The sequence below is a fragment of the Drosophila ficusphila genome, unplaced genomic scaffold (genome assembly GCF_018152265.1).
Source record: "Drosophila ficusphila isolate 14025-0441.05 unplaced genomic scaffold, ASM1815226v1 contig_286, whole genome shotgun sequence".
Taxonomy (NCBI): domain Eukaryota; kingdom Metazoa; phylum Arthropoda; class Insecta; order Diptera; family Drosophilidae; genus Drosophila; species Drosophila ficusphila.
This window is the reverse complement of record NW_025064189.1, coordinates 3603026-3615349: the sequence shown is the minus strand read 5'-3', so window position 1 is coordinate 3615349 and position 12324 is coordinate 3603026. Positions and strand designations below refer to the sequence as shown.

Here is a 12324-nt window from a genome sequence, read left to right as displayed (position 1 = left end):
ATTTGTTCTTTCATTTAAAATAAAACAATTGTTTTGGAAATTTCAGATATATTTACCTAGATTCAGCAGGCATTTATAAATGTAAGTAGGTATAAAAGAAGTGTGTGTTGTAAAGAAAGTACATAATGTAACTCATACTGGGCCTATAAAGGCCCCGACAGCAGAGATCGGAGCTTATTCTTTAACCAAAACACAAGATACAAAGTTGCAAGTTAAAATGCGGAAGACTACTGTGCTTTTCATGGCTGCGGTTTTGGTTTTGTACCTAATAGTAATTGTAAATGCCCAAGGAACTTGCAAGGGAAAACCAAGTAAGTGGCGAAATACTCCAAGATTTTCGAGAATAATTAAATATGGAAATCTTTTAGGAACCCCGAAATGCGCTGGAGCACCAGACGGTGGTAATAATCGTAAAAGAAAGTGCAAAAAATCGGCCAACAACGATATGTGGAATTATAATCCGGTGACTAAAAACTGCACCAAAATTAATTATTTGGGATGCGCTGGCAATGACAATCGTTGGTGCAGCAAAATATTATGTGAATCCTGTCGCCCAAGATAAAGAATAAAATAACAAGATAATAAAACACGATTCGCGATAATTTGTGCATTTAATTATGTTTCTGGTTTATTTGATTGGTTTTTCCTCTTCAAATATTGGTCGATCTCATCTTTTGAAAATGATAACCAGTTCATTTGAACAACGCTAACAAAAGCTAATGAGCTTGGGAATTGCATTACGTTTATGATTATCACTAAGTTTAAGTACAACAATTCTTAGGACTAAACTTCAACCAGTTCTGTACAGACTTAGCATAAGTTACTAGTTAAATATAGTTATTTTTTGTGCGATCTTGTCTCGTTCTTTACAAACATTGCCTACAATTAGTTATTCGATTTGTTCACTTCGCTTCTGGTTTGCTATTTTCGCATTTGCTTCGTTTTTGCGTTAATAATTTTCTTTTTTTTTTTACGGAATGCGGTTGGTATTAAGTTATTAAGTATTAAGTATTTGATTTTCGTTGCACAGGTACGCAATATAATATGTGAAGGCAGCTGTTATTCAATTTCATTCTTACTGATCTGAGGTAGGTATAAAACAATGTATAAAAAATACAAAAAAAAAAAAATAAAACATTTGCGTGGGCAATCGAAACAGTCGGGATTCCACGCGAAAGTACAATCCTAAACGGGCCATAAATTATCAAATAAATTACATAAACATTTACGATCATTAGGCATATCTATGTAAACTATGCTATTTATCAATATCTTTATATATATATATAGGTAAAAAAACATAAAAACAGTCTTGTGGTTGCATTTGTGTTTAGTTTCTCGTTAAGCAGATTTCATTTCTGATTGTGAATGCGAATGAATATATGCGACGTGCGAATGTGAATGCGAATGCGAATACGAGTTGCAGTTCGAGTAGGACTATAAATAAATTCTGCTTAATTACTGGGTACTATGCGCATGTCTTTTTTTCTTGGTGTGTTCTAGGAATTGGAGCTGCGTCCTTGGGGGCGTTATGGTGTTATGCGATACTTGATATTTACAGAGCGGCCCCGCCTACAAACTATATATACAGGCCACCTATTTACAGTAGGGTGGGTCGAGTTCCGAAGACCCGCGAAAAGCTTACAAACCGTAGGGGGCAGAATGTACATTTTTTTGGGATGCTAATCTCCTTACTTCTTAAAAGTTAGGTTTTGATAAGAATATAATCTTTGTTGCTTATATTTCACTCAAAATGGGAAATCTGTGATCGAGTTTTTGTTTCGTAATGAAGAAATTTCTTTTTTAAACAATGATTTTTTCTAAAAGAGAAATGAACTCTTTTTAGCAATTTGAAAGAAATATTTTTTATATGAAAAAATAATTTTGAAAACAAGAAAACTAATTTTTTCTTCAAAATTCAATCAGCACTTCGATTTCCTTTTAAGTTTAGGTGAAGTTTTAGGATAGGGTCTTTTTCAGAACTCTCTTTGAAATTAAAAACAAAAGGTAGGGTGTCTATAACTAAGGCCAAAATATAGCTTTAAGGGTCTTGAGAAGTTAATTACAAACATATTCTAACCAAGTTCCTAAAGGAAAGCAAATTCCCAGAGACTTTTGGGATCCTACAGATTTAAGATGGATTTAAGCTCTTAAAGCTGAGCGTTTCCCTTGGTTAACCACCCCTCCCTATGAATTTGGTTGCTATGTTGGAACCACCCCGGATTAAAGGGTATTCGGGATGCCTAGTTGGCCTGCTGGGTGAGCAGGTTGACCAACTCGGTGCGCTCCATGTTGTTCAGCGTGTGCATATCCACTCCCAAGGCGGCGGCCACCGCCTCGATGTCCAAGCCGAAGGCGGTGAGGAGCTCGAGGAAGCGCATCTCCTCGCCGGTCATGGGATTCGTGAGCGTGGGACAGGAGTGGTTGCACTGCGGCCAACTGCAACGCTCGAGGAGACGCAATCCGCATTTTTCTGGGACTCGAGGAACTCGCGGTCGCTTTTTCGATTTTGTGCCCGCGGAGGCGTTGTTCGAGGAGCGGGTTTTGTGGGTCTCCAGGATCACATCAGCTGCTCCCGGTTGCTCCTGTTGCATCTGCAACTGTTGCTGCTGCTGTTGCGCCTTCCTCCTTCTTTTCCTTTGATCCTGTCTTTGTTCGGGAGTTAATCCCTGACGACGTCGCTGTTTCCGCTGATCATTGCCATTATTATTCGATTTGGGGCTGTTGTTTTTCTTGTTTCTATTATCCTGCGATCCATTGGCCTTCTTGTGCTGTTGTTGTTGTTGCCTTCGCCGCTGCTTTCTCCTCTGCCGCTGCTCCTGCCGCAAACGCTTTCGCTCCTCCCTCTCCTCTTTGCTCAAGTGATTGTGCTTCTTCTGCTGGCCATTGGTTTGGGCCACGTTGTTCTGCTTCTGCCGCTGCTGCCGCTGACGATGCCGCTGGTGTCTTTGGTTGTTGGCATGTGGCAGCTGCGATACCGCCGTCGATGCCTCCGTCGAGCGTTTCAGTTTGTCGTGGCGTTTGCGCCGCGTCGAATGTTCCCAGCAGCGAAGGGCAGATGGCAGGGATATGTCATCGATTTTGATGTTAACCCAATCCCTTTTGGAGAGGACTGCATGTCCTATGCAACTGGGTGCAAACACTGCACTCACATTGTCCAGGGAGGACCTCAGGGCACCGCCCATCTCGTGGATGTAGTTCCACTGCTGAGGAGTTACGGGGGCGCCAACGTTGTCCGCTCGCATTTGCGCCTCATCGAAAAGCCATTGGAAGACGAAGAGCGGAGCTGTTGGTAGAAAAATATAAAGTTAATAATGTTCAAAATAACACAAGCAAAAGAAGTTAAAAACTGAATGGCAATGGTTTAAAATTAAGTGCATATTAAAATTAAGCATAGAAATGTTTTAAGTGTTTTTTATTAAAAAAAAACAAACAAATACAACTACTATTTATTTAATTTAAATTCCAATCAAATAAACACCTCAAGAATTTAAAAACTTTTATGAACAATTTTCTGGTATTTTCCTAATCAATATTATTTCCAGATATATCCATTCAATTTCATTTTGGAAAACCATTGCAGTTTTTATATTTTTTAAGTAAACTTACTTTTGAGCGTGGGATATAGCCTGTAGCCAAAGTAACACCTCCAGGGTTCCGTGGGATGAGCTTTGGTGCACTCCTCGGGCAGCAAGCCCTGCCACAGTTTCCAACCCTGACGCACTGCCTCACTGGAGCCCACGGCCGCCGGAGTGTAGGGTTCCCTGTCCAGAAACCAGCCGGAATCACTCACACCTCTCACAGTCACCTGCAGCTTCTTTTCGTTGACCAGGAAATCCCTGATGCGATCTAGATTGAGCATCACACCCAGACCTCCGGCTGAGGAGCCAACGAGGAGCAGTTCTCCACCCGGCACTCGACCCAATCCCACGGGAATAAGTTCGGCGATCACCTGGCGCAGGATCAGAGCTCCCATGAACCGCCAGCTGTTCTCCGGATCGCGGGTATCCGGCTCCGTTCGCGTTCCCGACCAGGAATCGCTGCTGCAGTACGGGATGAGCACGTGGTTGGCGTTGTGCCAGTAGGGATTCTCCTCGGGATGCGGCGATAGGATGCCTCCAACTGGAAATCGGGAAATATATTGATTAGAAATCGTTACTCAAGGTTGAAGCTTACAAAAGTGTTTTTATTATAATTAAAATATGTTCCCTATAATTATTTGAAGTATTTTATTAATAATATTATAATGAAATAATTATTCAATACAATATATAATAAATATATACTTTATTATATATGTATATATTATATTTATATTTTTTTTTTGCTCTATTCAATTTTTATAAAAATTATTTAATTGACTTTACTGCTTTATTGTATTGAAGTACTTAAAACTTATTTCACTAACTTACCATCTCTCGTTTCGGGCCACTGGGAAGAGGTCATGAGGTGGCGCAGGCGCATCCACCTGGCGCGGCAGGAGCGCACGTCGAAGCAGTGCCACCCGCCCTCTAGGAAGACGATCCACTTCTTGGAGCTGGGCTGCTTGCGCAGGTAGAAGCCGGCGTGGGTGCCGTCGTTGCAGGTTATGCTCGAGTTTGCCAAGTTGGCGCGCTTCAGGGAGCGGCTGTGATCACCAGATCCGCTGGCCGAGTGCATCACCATGTAGTTGCGCTGGATCATGTTCATGCTAGTCTCCCGCAACGGATCCTTCTCCTGCAACCCGGCAACATCCAAACTGCTGCTGCTGCCATCGGCGGTTGGCAGCTGACTAAACGTGGCCAAGAGCAGCAGCGTTAGCAGCAGCGATGCTTTCTGGAGAGAAATAATAGGAGAGAGAGAGAGAGAGAAATTAGAGAGATGTTTCTTAAGTTTTGGAGTTAACAAACAATAACAGCAGCGATGCTTTCTGCCAGAGCGAGAGAGAGAAATAAGAGAGATGTTTCTTAAGTTTTGAAGTTAACAACAATAACAGAGATGCTGCTCTCTCACTTTTGGGGTCTCTCTCGTGACCAGTTGGAGCTGGTGTGTTTTTTGGCGGAAAAACTTGCTTTGATCAAAATGCGAGCAAGAAGCTTTGCGATAAGATCAAAGAAACTTTTGCCGCCAGCCGTTTCGTTGTGTTATTTTTCCCCCTTTCCCCCACTCGTTGTTGTTGTTGTTTTTGTTGTTTCTTCTTATATTTTTTTCTACAAAGAGAGCAACACAGAGACAGCCTCAAAGTATTTAGTCAAACATGGCAAGAAATTGTTGTTAATCATACGCCCCGTGGGCCAGTCAAACAAATTTCAATTTCACATTGTCATGGCCGCTGACGCGTGGTAATCAGCAGTTCTTGGCTTTGAACTTAAGGTCGCTTTGTTGCTTTTTTTTTTACACACATCAATCAAATGAGCTAGCCAGCGATTTGTTTTGTTGTTTCGCTGATTCTCAACTTGGGGCTTTTTTGTTTAGCTATTTTCCAGCAATTTGTAAATAAGACAACAATAATAACAACAACAAAAAAACATTTGCCGACAACATCGGCAACGATTTTAGTGTCTCAGTGTGTCAGTCTGTCAATTCTGTCTACGGTCTTGCCTCCGCATAAATAACCATTCAGAAATCGTAAAGAAATCTTCAATCAATGTTTATACAGGCCTTTGATGTTGGCCGCCTTCTGCCGCCAGCGACGACAATTTGCAGACAGAAATGCAAATGACACAAACACGAAACGAAAACACTCTGGCAATTATATTGGCCAAAGGCCTACAAAGTATAATTTTTGGCCTGGCCAACTGAATTGCGAAGCGGTCTAACGGTAGCCAGCGCGATCAGCCGTCACTGATAGGTATATATTCACCGATATCGGTGGCTCAGCACTGCTACCTGCCTATCTGGTTCCCAGATTCCAGCGAAATATGCATAATGCCCGAAAACCTAATCTGAATTCAGATAAATTGGGCTTAACAAAATCATTGACAAATACTTTGGCAGCTAACATTTAAATAATATTGAAATGATTTTATTTGACAACATGCTTTATAAATTTGGCTTAAGATGTGGCCAAGCTTGATTTATGAAAGCCATAAATTCATTAGTATATTTATTTAAACAAACAAAGGGAAGTCAATCGTGTTTATCTGATTAAAATATCAAGATAGAGAAAGGAAAGTAAAAGGATTTAATTCAACTGTATAAATGAGCTTCTCATTTGATCGTGGTATTTTATACAATTATGTATTATAATATATACATTATTATATTTTTTTTAAGTAAACATATGTACATATATTTATTTGTTAATTAATAAAATGTTAAAATAAATTTCAAATATAACCCTTATTTTATATGAAGTGTTTTATATTTGGTCTTGGATAAATTTTATTTTTGTACCCCTTACTAATTTTAATGGGCATATTTTGCTCCACTCTTCTAGTTCTCACCCCATCCCCAGTTTATTTTTTTTTTTTTGGCCTCTCTGCACGTCTCTTACAACAGGTTTGGATATTTTGTGGGCCGTCTTAGCCGCTCGCCGTCTGATGTTTGCCGCCAAACAACGAAATTGACAAGAGCTCGCTCCTCAACATTAGATGAGTAGTTTCCATTGTTGATTAGTTCAACTGCGCCAACGACTGCGACCACAATGAACCTCCCAAAAAACCAACAACAACAACAACCAGAGCAACAGCAACAACAACAAAAAGTAAAATAAATACAAATAAAAAGATTTCACGTGTGCGTGCGCGGATTTACGTTTGAGTAAACACCGGTGTACGGATACAGATACAGATACTGAGATACAGATACACCGTGAGATACGGGTGAGCGTACGTTGCACTTGTTGTGTTTACCTGCTGAGAAAAAACGGCAGCGCCGACGAAACAAAAACTAAACTAAAAAAAAAAAACAACAACAAAAAGAAAAACAGAGGCGGCGTGGCCAAAGGAAAAATGTTCACAAGCGCCGCTTAATTACCCTATATAGAGTCTTAAGTTGCGCTATTAATTGCGGGCACTGCTTATTAATATTTTGCCTTATTTCAACCCCCCTCTCCTCCCCTTCTCTTCGATTTCCTTCCCCTAAAGTCGATGGCGATGCCGACAAAGGAGCGTTATTCTGGCCGATCCGACTGGAATCAAATCGAATCGAATGGAATCGCAGCGAAGCGAGTCAAATCAAATCGAATGTCTGGGGGCTGGCTGGCAGCCAACTACTTGTCGCGCCGATTATATTGTCAGTTTTTATTAATTGCTGCAAATACTCGGTCGCGTTTGCGACGCGATGGCGCTAAGCGTTCTTTACTTTTTTTCACCCGGCTTTTTTTTTTCATTTATTAACAAATCGAGTATACGCCCCGTTGTGACTGGAATTGATTTGATTCCATTTGATTTCGATTGCGGTGGCAATTGACTGCAACTGGGCGACCGTCTAAGTGGTTTTAATCTAATTGCAATTTGCATTGGTTTAGGGACTGCCTGCTATTCCATTTTCAGAAAGTTGATTTAGTTTTAATAATCAATAACTTTGCAATAACTATTTTGATACTTCGAATTATTAGTATTTTCCTTCTAAAAAATGGAAAAAATATCTTGAAACTAAAGCTGCAGTAATTTGTTTAGTTAAGTAATGAATATGTAAATTATGTAGTGTAAATAAGTGATATCGATAAATATTGGATTTTTATATATGTACATATATATATTTTTTAATTTCTTTATAAGTTTAACTTCTTGGAGTAGAAGTGTTTTGTAATTTGTTGCCTTTACAAAATTTTAATTGTTTAAATGATTTCATCTAACTATCTTTTACCAGGTTACTTTTAGTAAAAAGCAGTTCGTGTTGTGGAGGTTATACTGTTTATGGTATTATCTCCGTTCAATTCCTAACGACCTTGTCCAAATCAAAGGGAGGCCGTCGCCGCTTGGATCTTAAAAGTGAAGGAAGCTCCACAACAATGTTGTTGGTGTTTTTGTTGATCTTGGCGCACTTGCGGCAGCAACAACAACAACAGCACAAACAGCAACCACAACAATAACAAAAACAACACACGACCAGAGCAATAACAAAAACAACAACTACAAACAGAGCGCAGCTTATCGCAATACGCTTAAGTAAACAGCGGTCTGGGGCATAAATAAACTTCCGTTGCCGTTCTCATGGCACTTGTTCTTCTTCTTCTTCTTCTTATTGTTGTTGTTGTTGTTGTTGTTATTCCAGGCCATAGTAATTTGTTGTTGCAGGTTGTTGTTTGTGTTATTGTTATTGTTGTTCCTGCTGCCAGTTTGTTTGCTTTGCGTTTCTCTCTCCCCTCCCCTCTCTCTCCTCTATCCCCTCTCTTTCACCGCCCCATATCTCTGTCTCTTTCCCGGTTTTCTCTGTTGTTTGCCGGCTCCAACGGCTTCAGTTTGCGCGCGTAACCAGAATCGTTATGAAAGAGAGCGCGATCTTAACAAATCGACAAAAAAAGTTCACAAAAGGGCATCGGAATTCACAAAAAAAAAATAAACAGCATTGTAATAAGAGCTGGGAAAACAAAAACCATGTTTATCAATGCGATTGTTAGGTGCTAACGGAATTTGCGAAGAAAATAAAAGACTTATCCAATTTCTGATATGCAAATTCATATAAGAATATTTCAAACTTTTAAAGAAGAAATTATTAAAGTAAATTCAAATGTGTTTAATAAGTCTAGAAATAACCCAATTGATAAGTCATAATATCCTAAGGGTTTCGAAGAAAAAGATAAAATTTAATAGAGATATTTTTGGTAAAAAAATGGATAGGTTTTTGACGGTGACTCTTGTGGAGTTTTAATCCTTAAATAAATTTTATATGTCAATCTACTACTGATTTTAGAGCCTTATTCCCTAGTTGTTTTTAAAACAAAATGTAAACCCTGTTTTATTTTTGAATTCTTTTCTTAAGTTATTAAACTCTTCTTGAATTAGTATTGCTATATATATTTTTTCATGGGAAAACCTTGTATCTTGAAAGTGTTACCTATAGTAAGTGCAAACTTTCCCACTTCTGCTAATCCCCGACAGCTGGACATGATTGATTTGTTCTCCGTGGCTGTGACCCGAATTGCGCTTTTCCATGCTGGCTTCCTACCTGATTCACCACAGAGTTTTAGAAGCACTTAAAGCCATGGCCTAGGCGCGCATAATTGCAGTTCCCGAAACCTGAACGGACCGCCCCTCGGCCCCTTTGGTGCCGCCTTATGGTTGCTTCTTATGGTGGCTGCCCGGTTGTGCCTGCCGGGCATAAAAATACACCTGTTTGCGGCAATTTAATACTTTTTTATGGCAGGGAAATAACGCGGTGGCTGCTGTTGCTGCTGTTGCTGCTGCTGCTGGCTTTCTGCTGCGTTGCTACTGCATTGCTGGCATGGCAAAGACGCAGGTAATTCGGAAGCAGCCTCAAATGAAGCCGCAGGCGAGCGGGAATGAAGCGGTAGCGAAAAGGAGCGGAGTGGAGAGCGGCAACAACAAAAGCCGAAGCCGCCGAAACGTGTAGCCAGTGGCCAACAGGCAGCAGCTAAACCAAAAGCAAAACCAAAAACAAAAGCAAAAACAAAACCAAAAGCAAAGGCAGCAGCAAGCGTTATTAGACCGGCCTGATCAGAGTATTTGTATCTGTATCTGTGTCCGAATCCGTATCTGTATCTGTGGATGTGGATGTGCGCACGTCTGCCAAGCGGTCGCCGCTGCCGCTGCGGCTGCTGCCCGCTGATCGCTTTTTACTCCGAGCGCGCTAAACCCGTGCCGTTTTCGGCTTTGTACTTTGCCGCCCGTGGAACTCGTGTATGTTTGCGGCATGTTGCAAAGCAGATCGAAGCTGGCCAGGAACACACAGCAAGAAATGGGAGCATCATTTAAACTAATGATTATTTTAGGATTGCATATACAAATCAGAGAAATAATTGTTGATATACCGGTCAGTATTTACGAAAATAACACTAACAATTAAAAGAACCATGACTGATTAACTAACATTTTATTCGTGCAATAATTATAATTAAATTATAATTAAACTTTTTTAATTACCCTTGAGCTAAAACAGTTTGCAGATTTTCTTTACCTTCTCTTTTATTAAATTTAAAAATCTCATTAACATTTACTTGACTGTTACTCCACTTAAAAGGAAACAATTTTACTATTTTGTGATAATTGAACTGAAAACTGAAATCATTTATGTTTTTGGTGAAATCAACTATTTGCCTTTCCAAAATTATAATAACTTGATATTGCTGTAAAAATAACTTCATTGAAATTTTCAAAAATTCTTTTACATTCAACAAGTGATTTCAATAAGAAATGGAAATGAGAGGAAAATATTTTCCGTGCAGTTCGGGCCAACTACAAAAAGCCAAGGCATCGTGGTCGTCGTCGCACTCATTGATCTTAACTTTGAAAACAGTAGCTACTACGACTGTGGAGTGGAATGGATGTGGTTGTAGATGTGGCTGTTACTGTGGATATGGATGTGGATGTGGACCTGGCTGGAACCGTATGGCTATGGCTATGGGGATATTGGGATGTATGGGGATATGGGGTCTCGACTTCAAGCGAAGTGGGGCGCACGAAGGCGGCCTGCACTTTGTTGTTGCTGCTGTTGTTGTTGCTGTAGCTGCTGCTGCTCTTGTTGTTGTTGTTGCTGCTGCTGCTGATGAGGGTTTTTGGTTAGCTACACTTAAAGTCCCATTCCCCGCTCATTTGAGTCGGCCTTTTTGTTTTCGTCCCCTTTGCCGTCGCTTATTTTTCTTCTGCTGTTTTTGTTTTCCGCCTTTTTTTCTGTGGCCTTTTTTTCTGCGCACGCAGGCAAATTTAATCTCGTTTTTAATGCCCTTGCAAAGGATTTTCAAATTGATTCCGCCCGACTATGCTAATGTCGTAAATAAAGCTGTAGAGGGTTTTGGTTTCGGTTTCGGTTTCGGTCTTGGTTTTAGCTGTTTTTGTTGTTGGTTTTCGGTTTTTGGTTCTCGGCCGAGTTCTCACAACTTGGCCAGCGGCTTAAGTCGGAAGCTATTAATTTTAATTGACGTGCTACTGTATTTTTCGGTTTTCTGTTTAAGCGGCAACTTTTGATATCCCCTCCTTATTTTTTTTTTTTGGTTTTTAATTTGCCGCACAGCAGCTTCATATTTCATTTTCTGGGCTACCGTATTTTTCTCGATTCGCGTTGATAAACTCACCTGCTGGGGCATAATCCATTTATTTGTAGCTTCTCCGGCTTTAGCTGCCATTTTAGCGATTTGTTCGACTGCCATTTTCGATTCGATCACACATAGGATATATTTATTGTTGAATTAAATATAGATTTTAATTTGTTTGTTTTTCTTTTTCTATTTTTTTTTTTTTATTTATTTTTGTTCAGCACAGTTCGGAGCACTTTTTGGGGCGCTGCATTGTATGCGATCGGTATTGACTTTTGTTTCGCCACTTATCAGCTTGTTGTGATTTGAATTTCTTTTGTATCGCGGGGAATTTTTCGTTGTTTAACTGTGAAGTAATTGTATTTGATTCGTTTATTTTGATTTTCGATTTGTATTTAGTATTGCTGGTGATAGCACTGCGAACTTTCGTTATCTCCGGCACGGCACACGCGCTCAAAACGTCCGCTCACGTCGAATGCTCGCCACGGAATGAAATTTTTACCTTGCGCCGTCGATGGCCAAGTTGCTGCCACCGCCGCTGTCGCTGTCGCCGTCCTCTGCCTCGGCCAGCGTCGACGTTGGCGCTCTCTCACGTGTTTACGGCCCACTCTCTTTCCCTATTTCCCTCTCTCTTTCTCTCGGCGGCGGCATTTGTGTGCCTGCGTTTTTGTTTAGAATACGCAAAATAATAACAAAACTAATAATAAACTGCAGGGCAATGCAATTTGAGAGAATTGCGGGCAGCACTGCCACTGCGATGCCGACGCTGGCTGAGACAGCGACGCGAGCAGAGACAGCCACTGCAGCTACTTGTTAATAACCGTATTAAGGTTCCCTTTGATCTGCTTAATCGAAAGCCGAAATGAAATTCGCTTCTGGTCTTCTCGCCCGAGTTCGTTGCCTAAGTCTTTTGTTTTTCTTTTCTTTTTTTTTCTTTTTTTGCCTCTGTCTTCGCCTCCTTTTTTCGGTTAATGCTAATTTAGTGTAATTGCAATTATAATGCAAACTCTCATAATTCGCTCATCGCATATATGATACTTTTATTGTCTTTCTCGGCCGGGTCATTTTGTGTTTTATGGCTGTCGGCATTTCGTGGAAACGGAGCAATTTTGATATGGCCCTGGACATTCGGATGATGGTCGGAATGGGGGATGCGGCGGCTTAAAGACATAAAATCTCAATAAAGT

The 12324-nt window shown here is 40.5% G+C and overlaps 2 protein-coding genes across 2 annotated transcripts; one reads left to right on the top strand and one right to left on the bottom strand.

Annotated features, from left to right (window-relative positions):
* The first annotated feature begins 167 nt into the window (after positions 1 to 167).
* LOC108089576 (kunitz-type serine protease inhibitor homolog beta-bungarotoxin B5-B chain) lies at positions 168 to 570 on the top strand. Its single transcript, XM_017187932.2, has 2 exons — positions 168 to 311; positions 369 to 570. The coding sequence occupies exons 1-2, from the start codon at positions 218 to 220 to the stop codon at positions 560 to 562; spliced, it is 288 nt and encodes a 95-aa protein (XP_017043421.1). The 5' UTR covers positions 168 to 217; the 3' UTR covers positions 563 to 570.
* A 36-nt stretch (positions 571 to 606) lies between these two features.
* Positions 607 to 11613, bottom strand: LOC108089574 (palmitoleoyl-protein carboxylesterase NOTUM). The gene is made up of 4 exons (XM_017187931.2): positions 11177 to 11613; positions 4413 to 4815; positions 3610 to 4122; positions 607 to 3286 (listed from the first exon to the last, which is right to left on the bottom strand). Exons 1-4 carry the CDS (start codon positions 11249 to 11251, stop codon positions 2244 to 2246), a joined length of 2034 nt encoding a protein of 677 aa, XP_017043420.1. The 5' UTR covers positions 11252 to 11613; the 3' UTR covers positions 607 to 2243.
* Between the last annotated feature and the right edge of the window lie 711 nt (positions 11614 to 12324).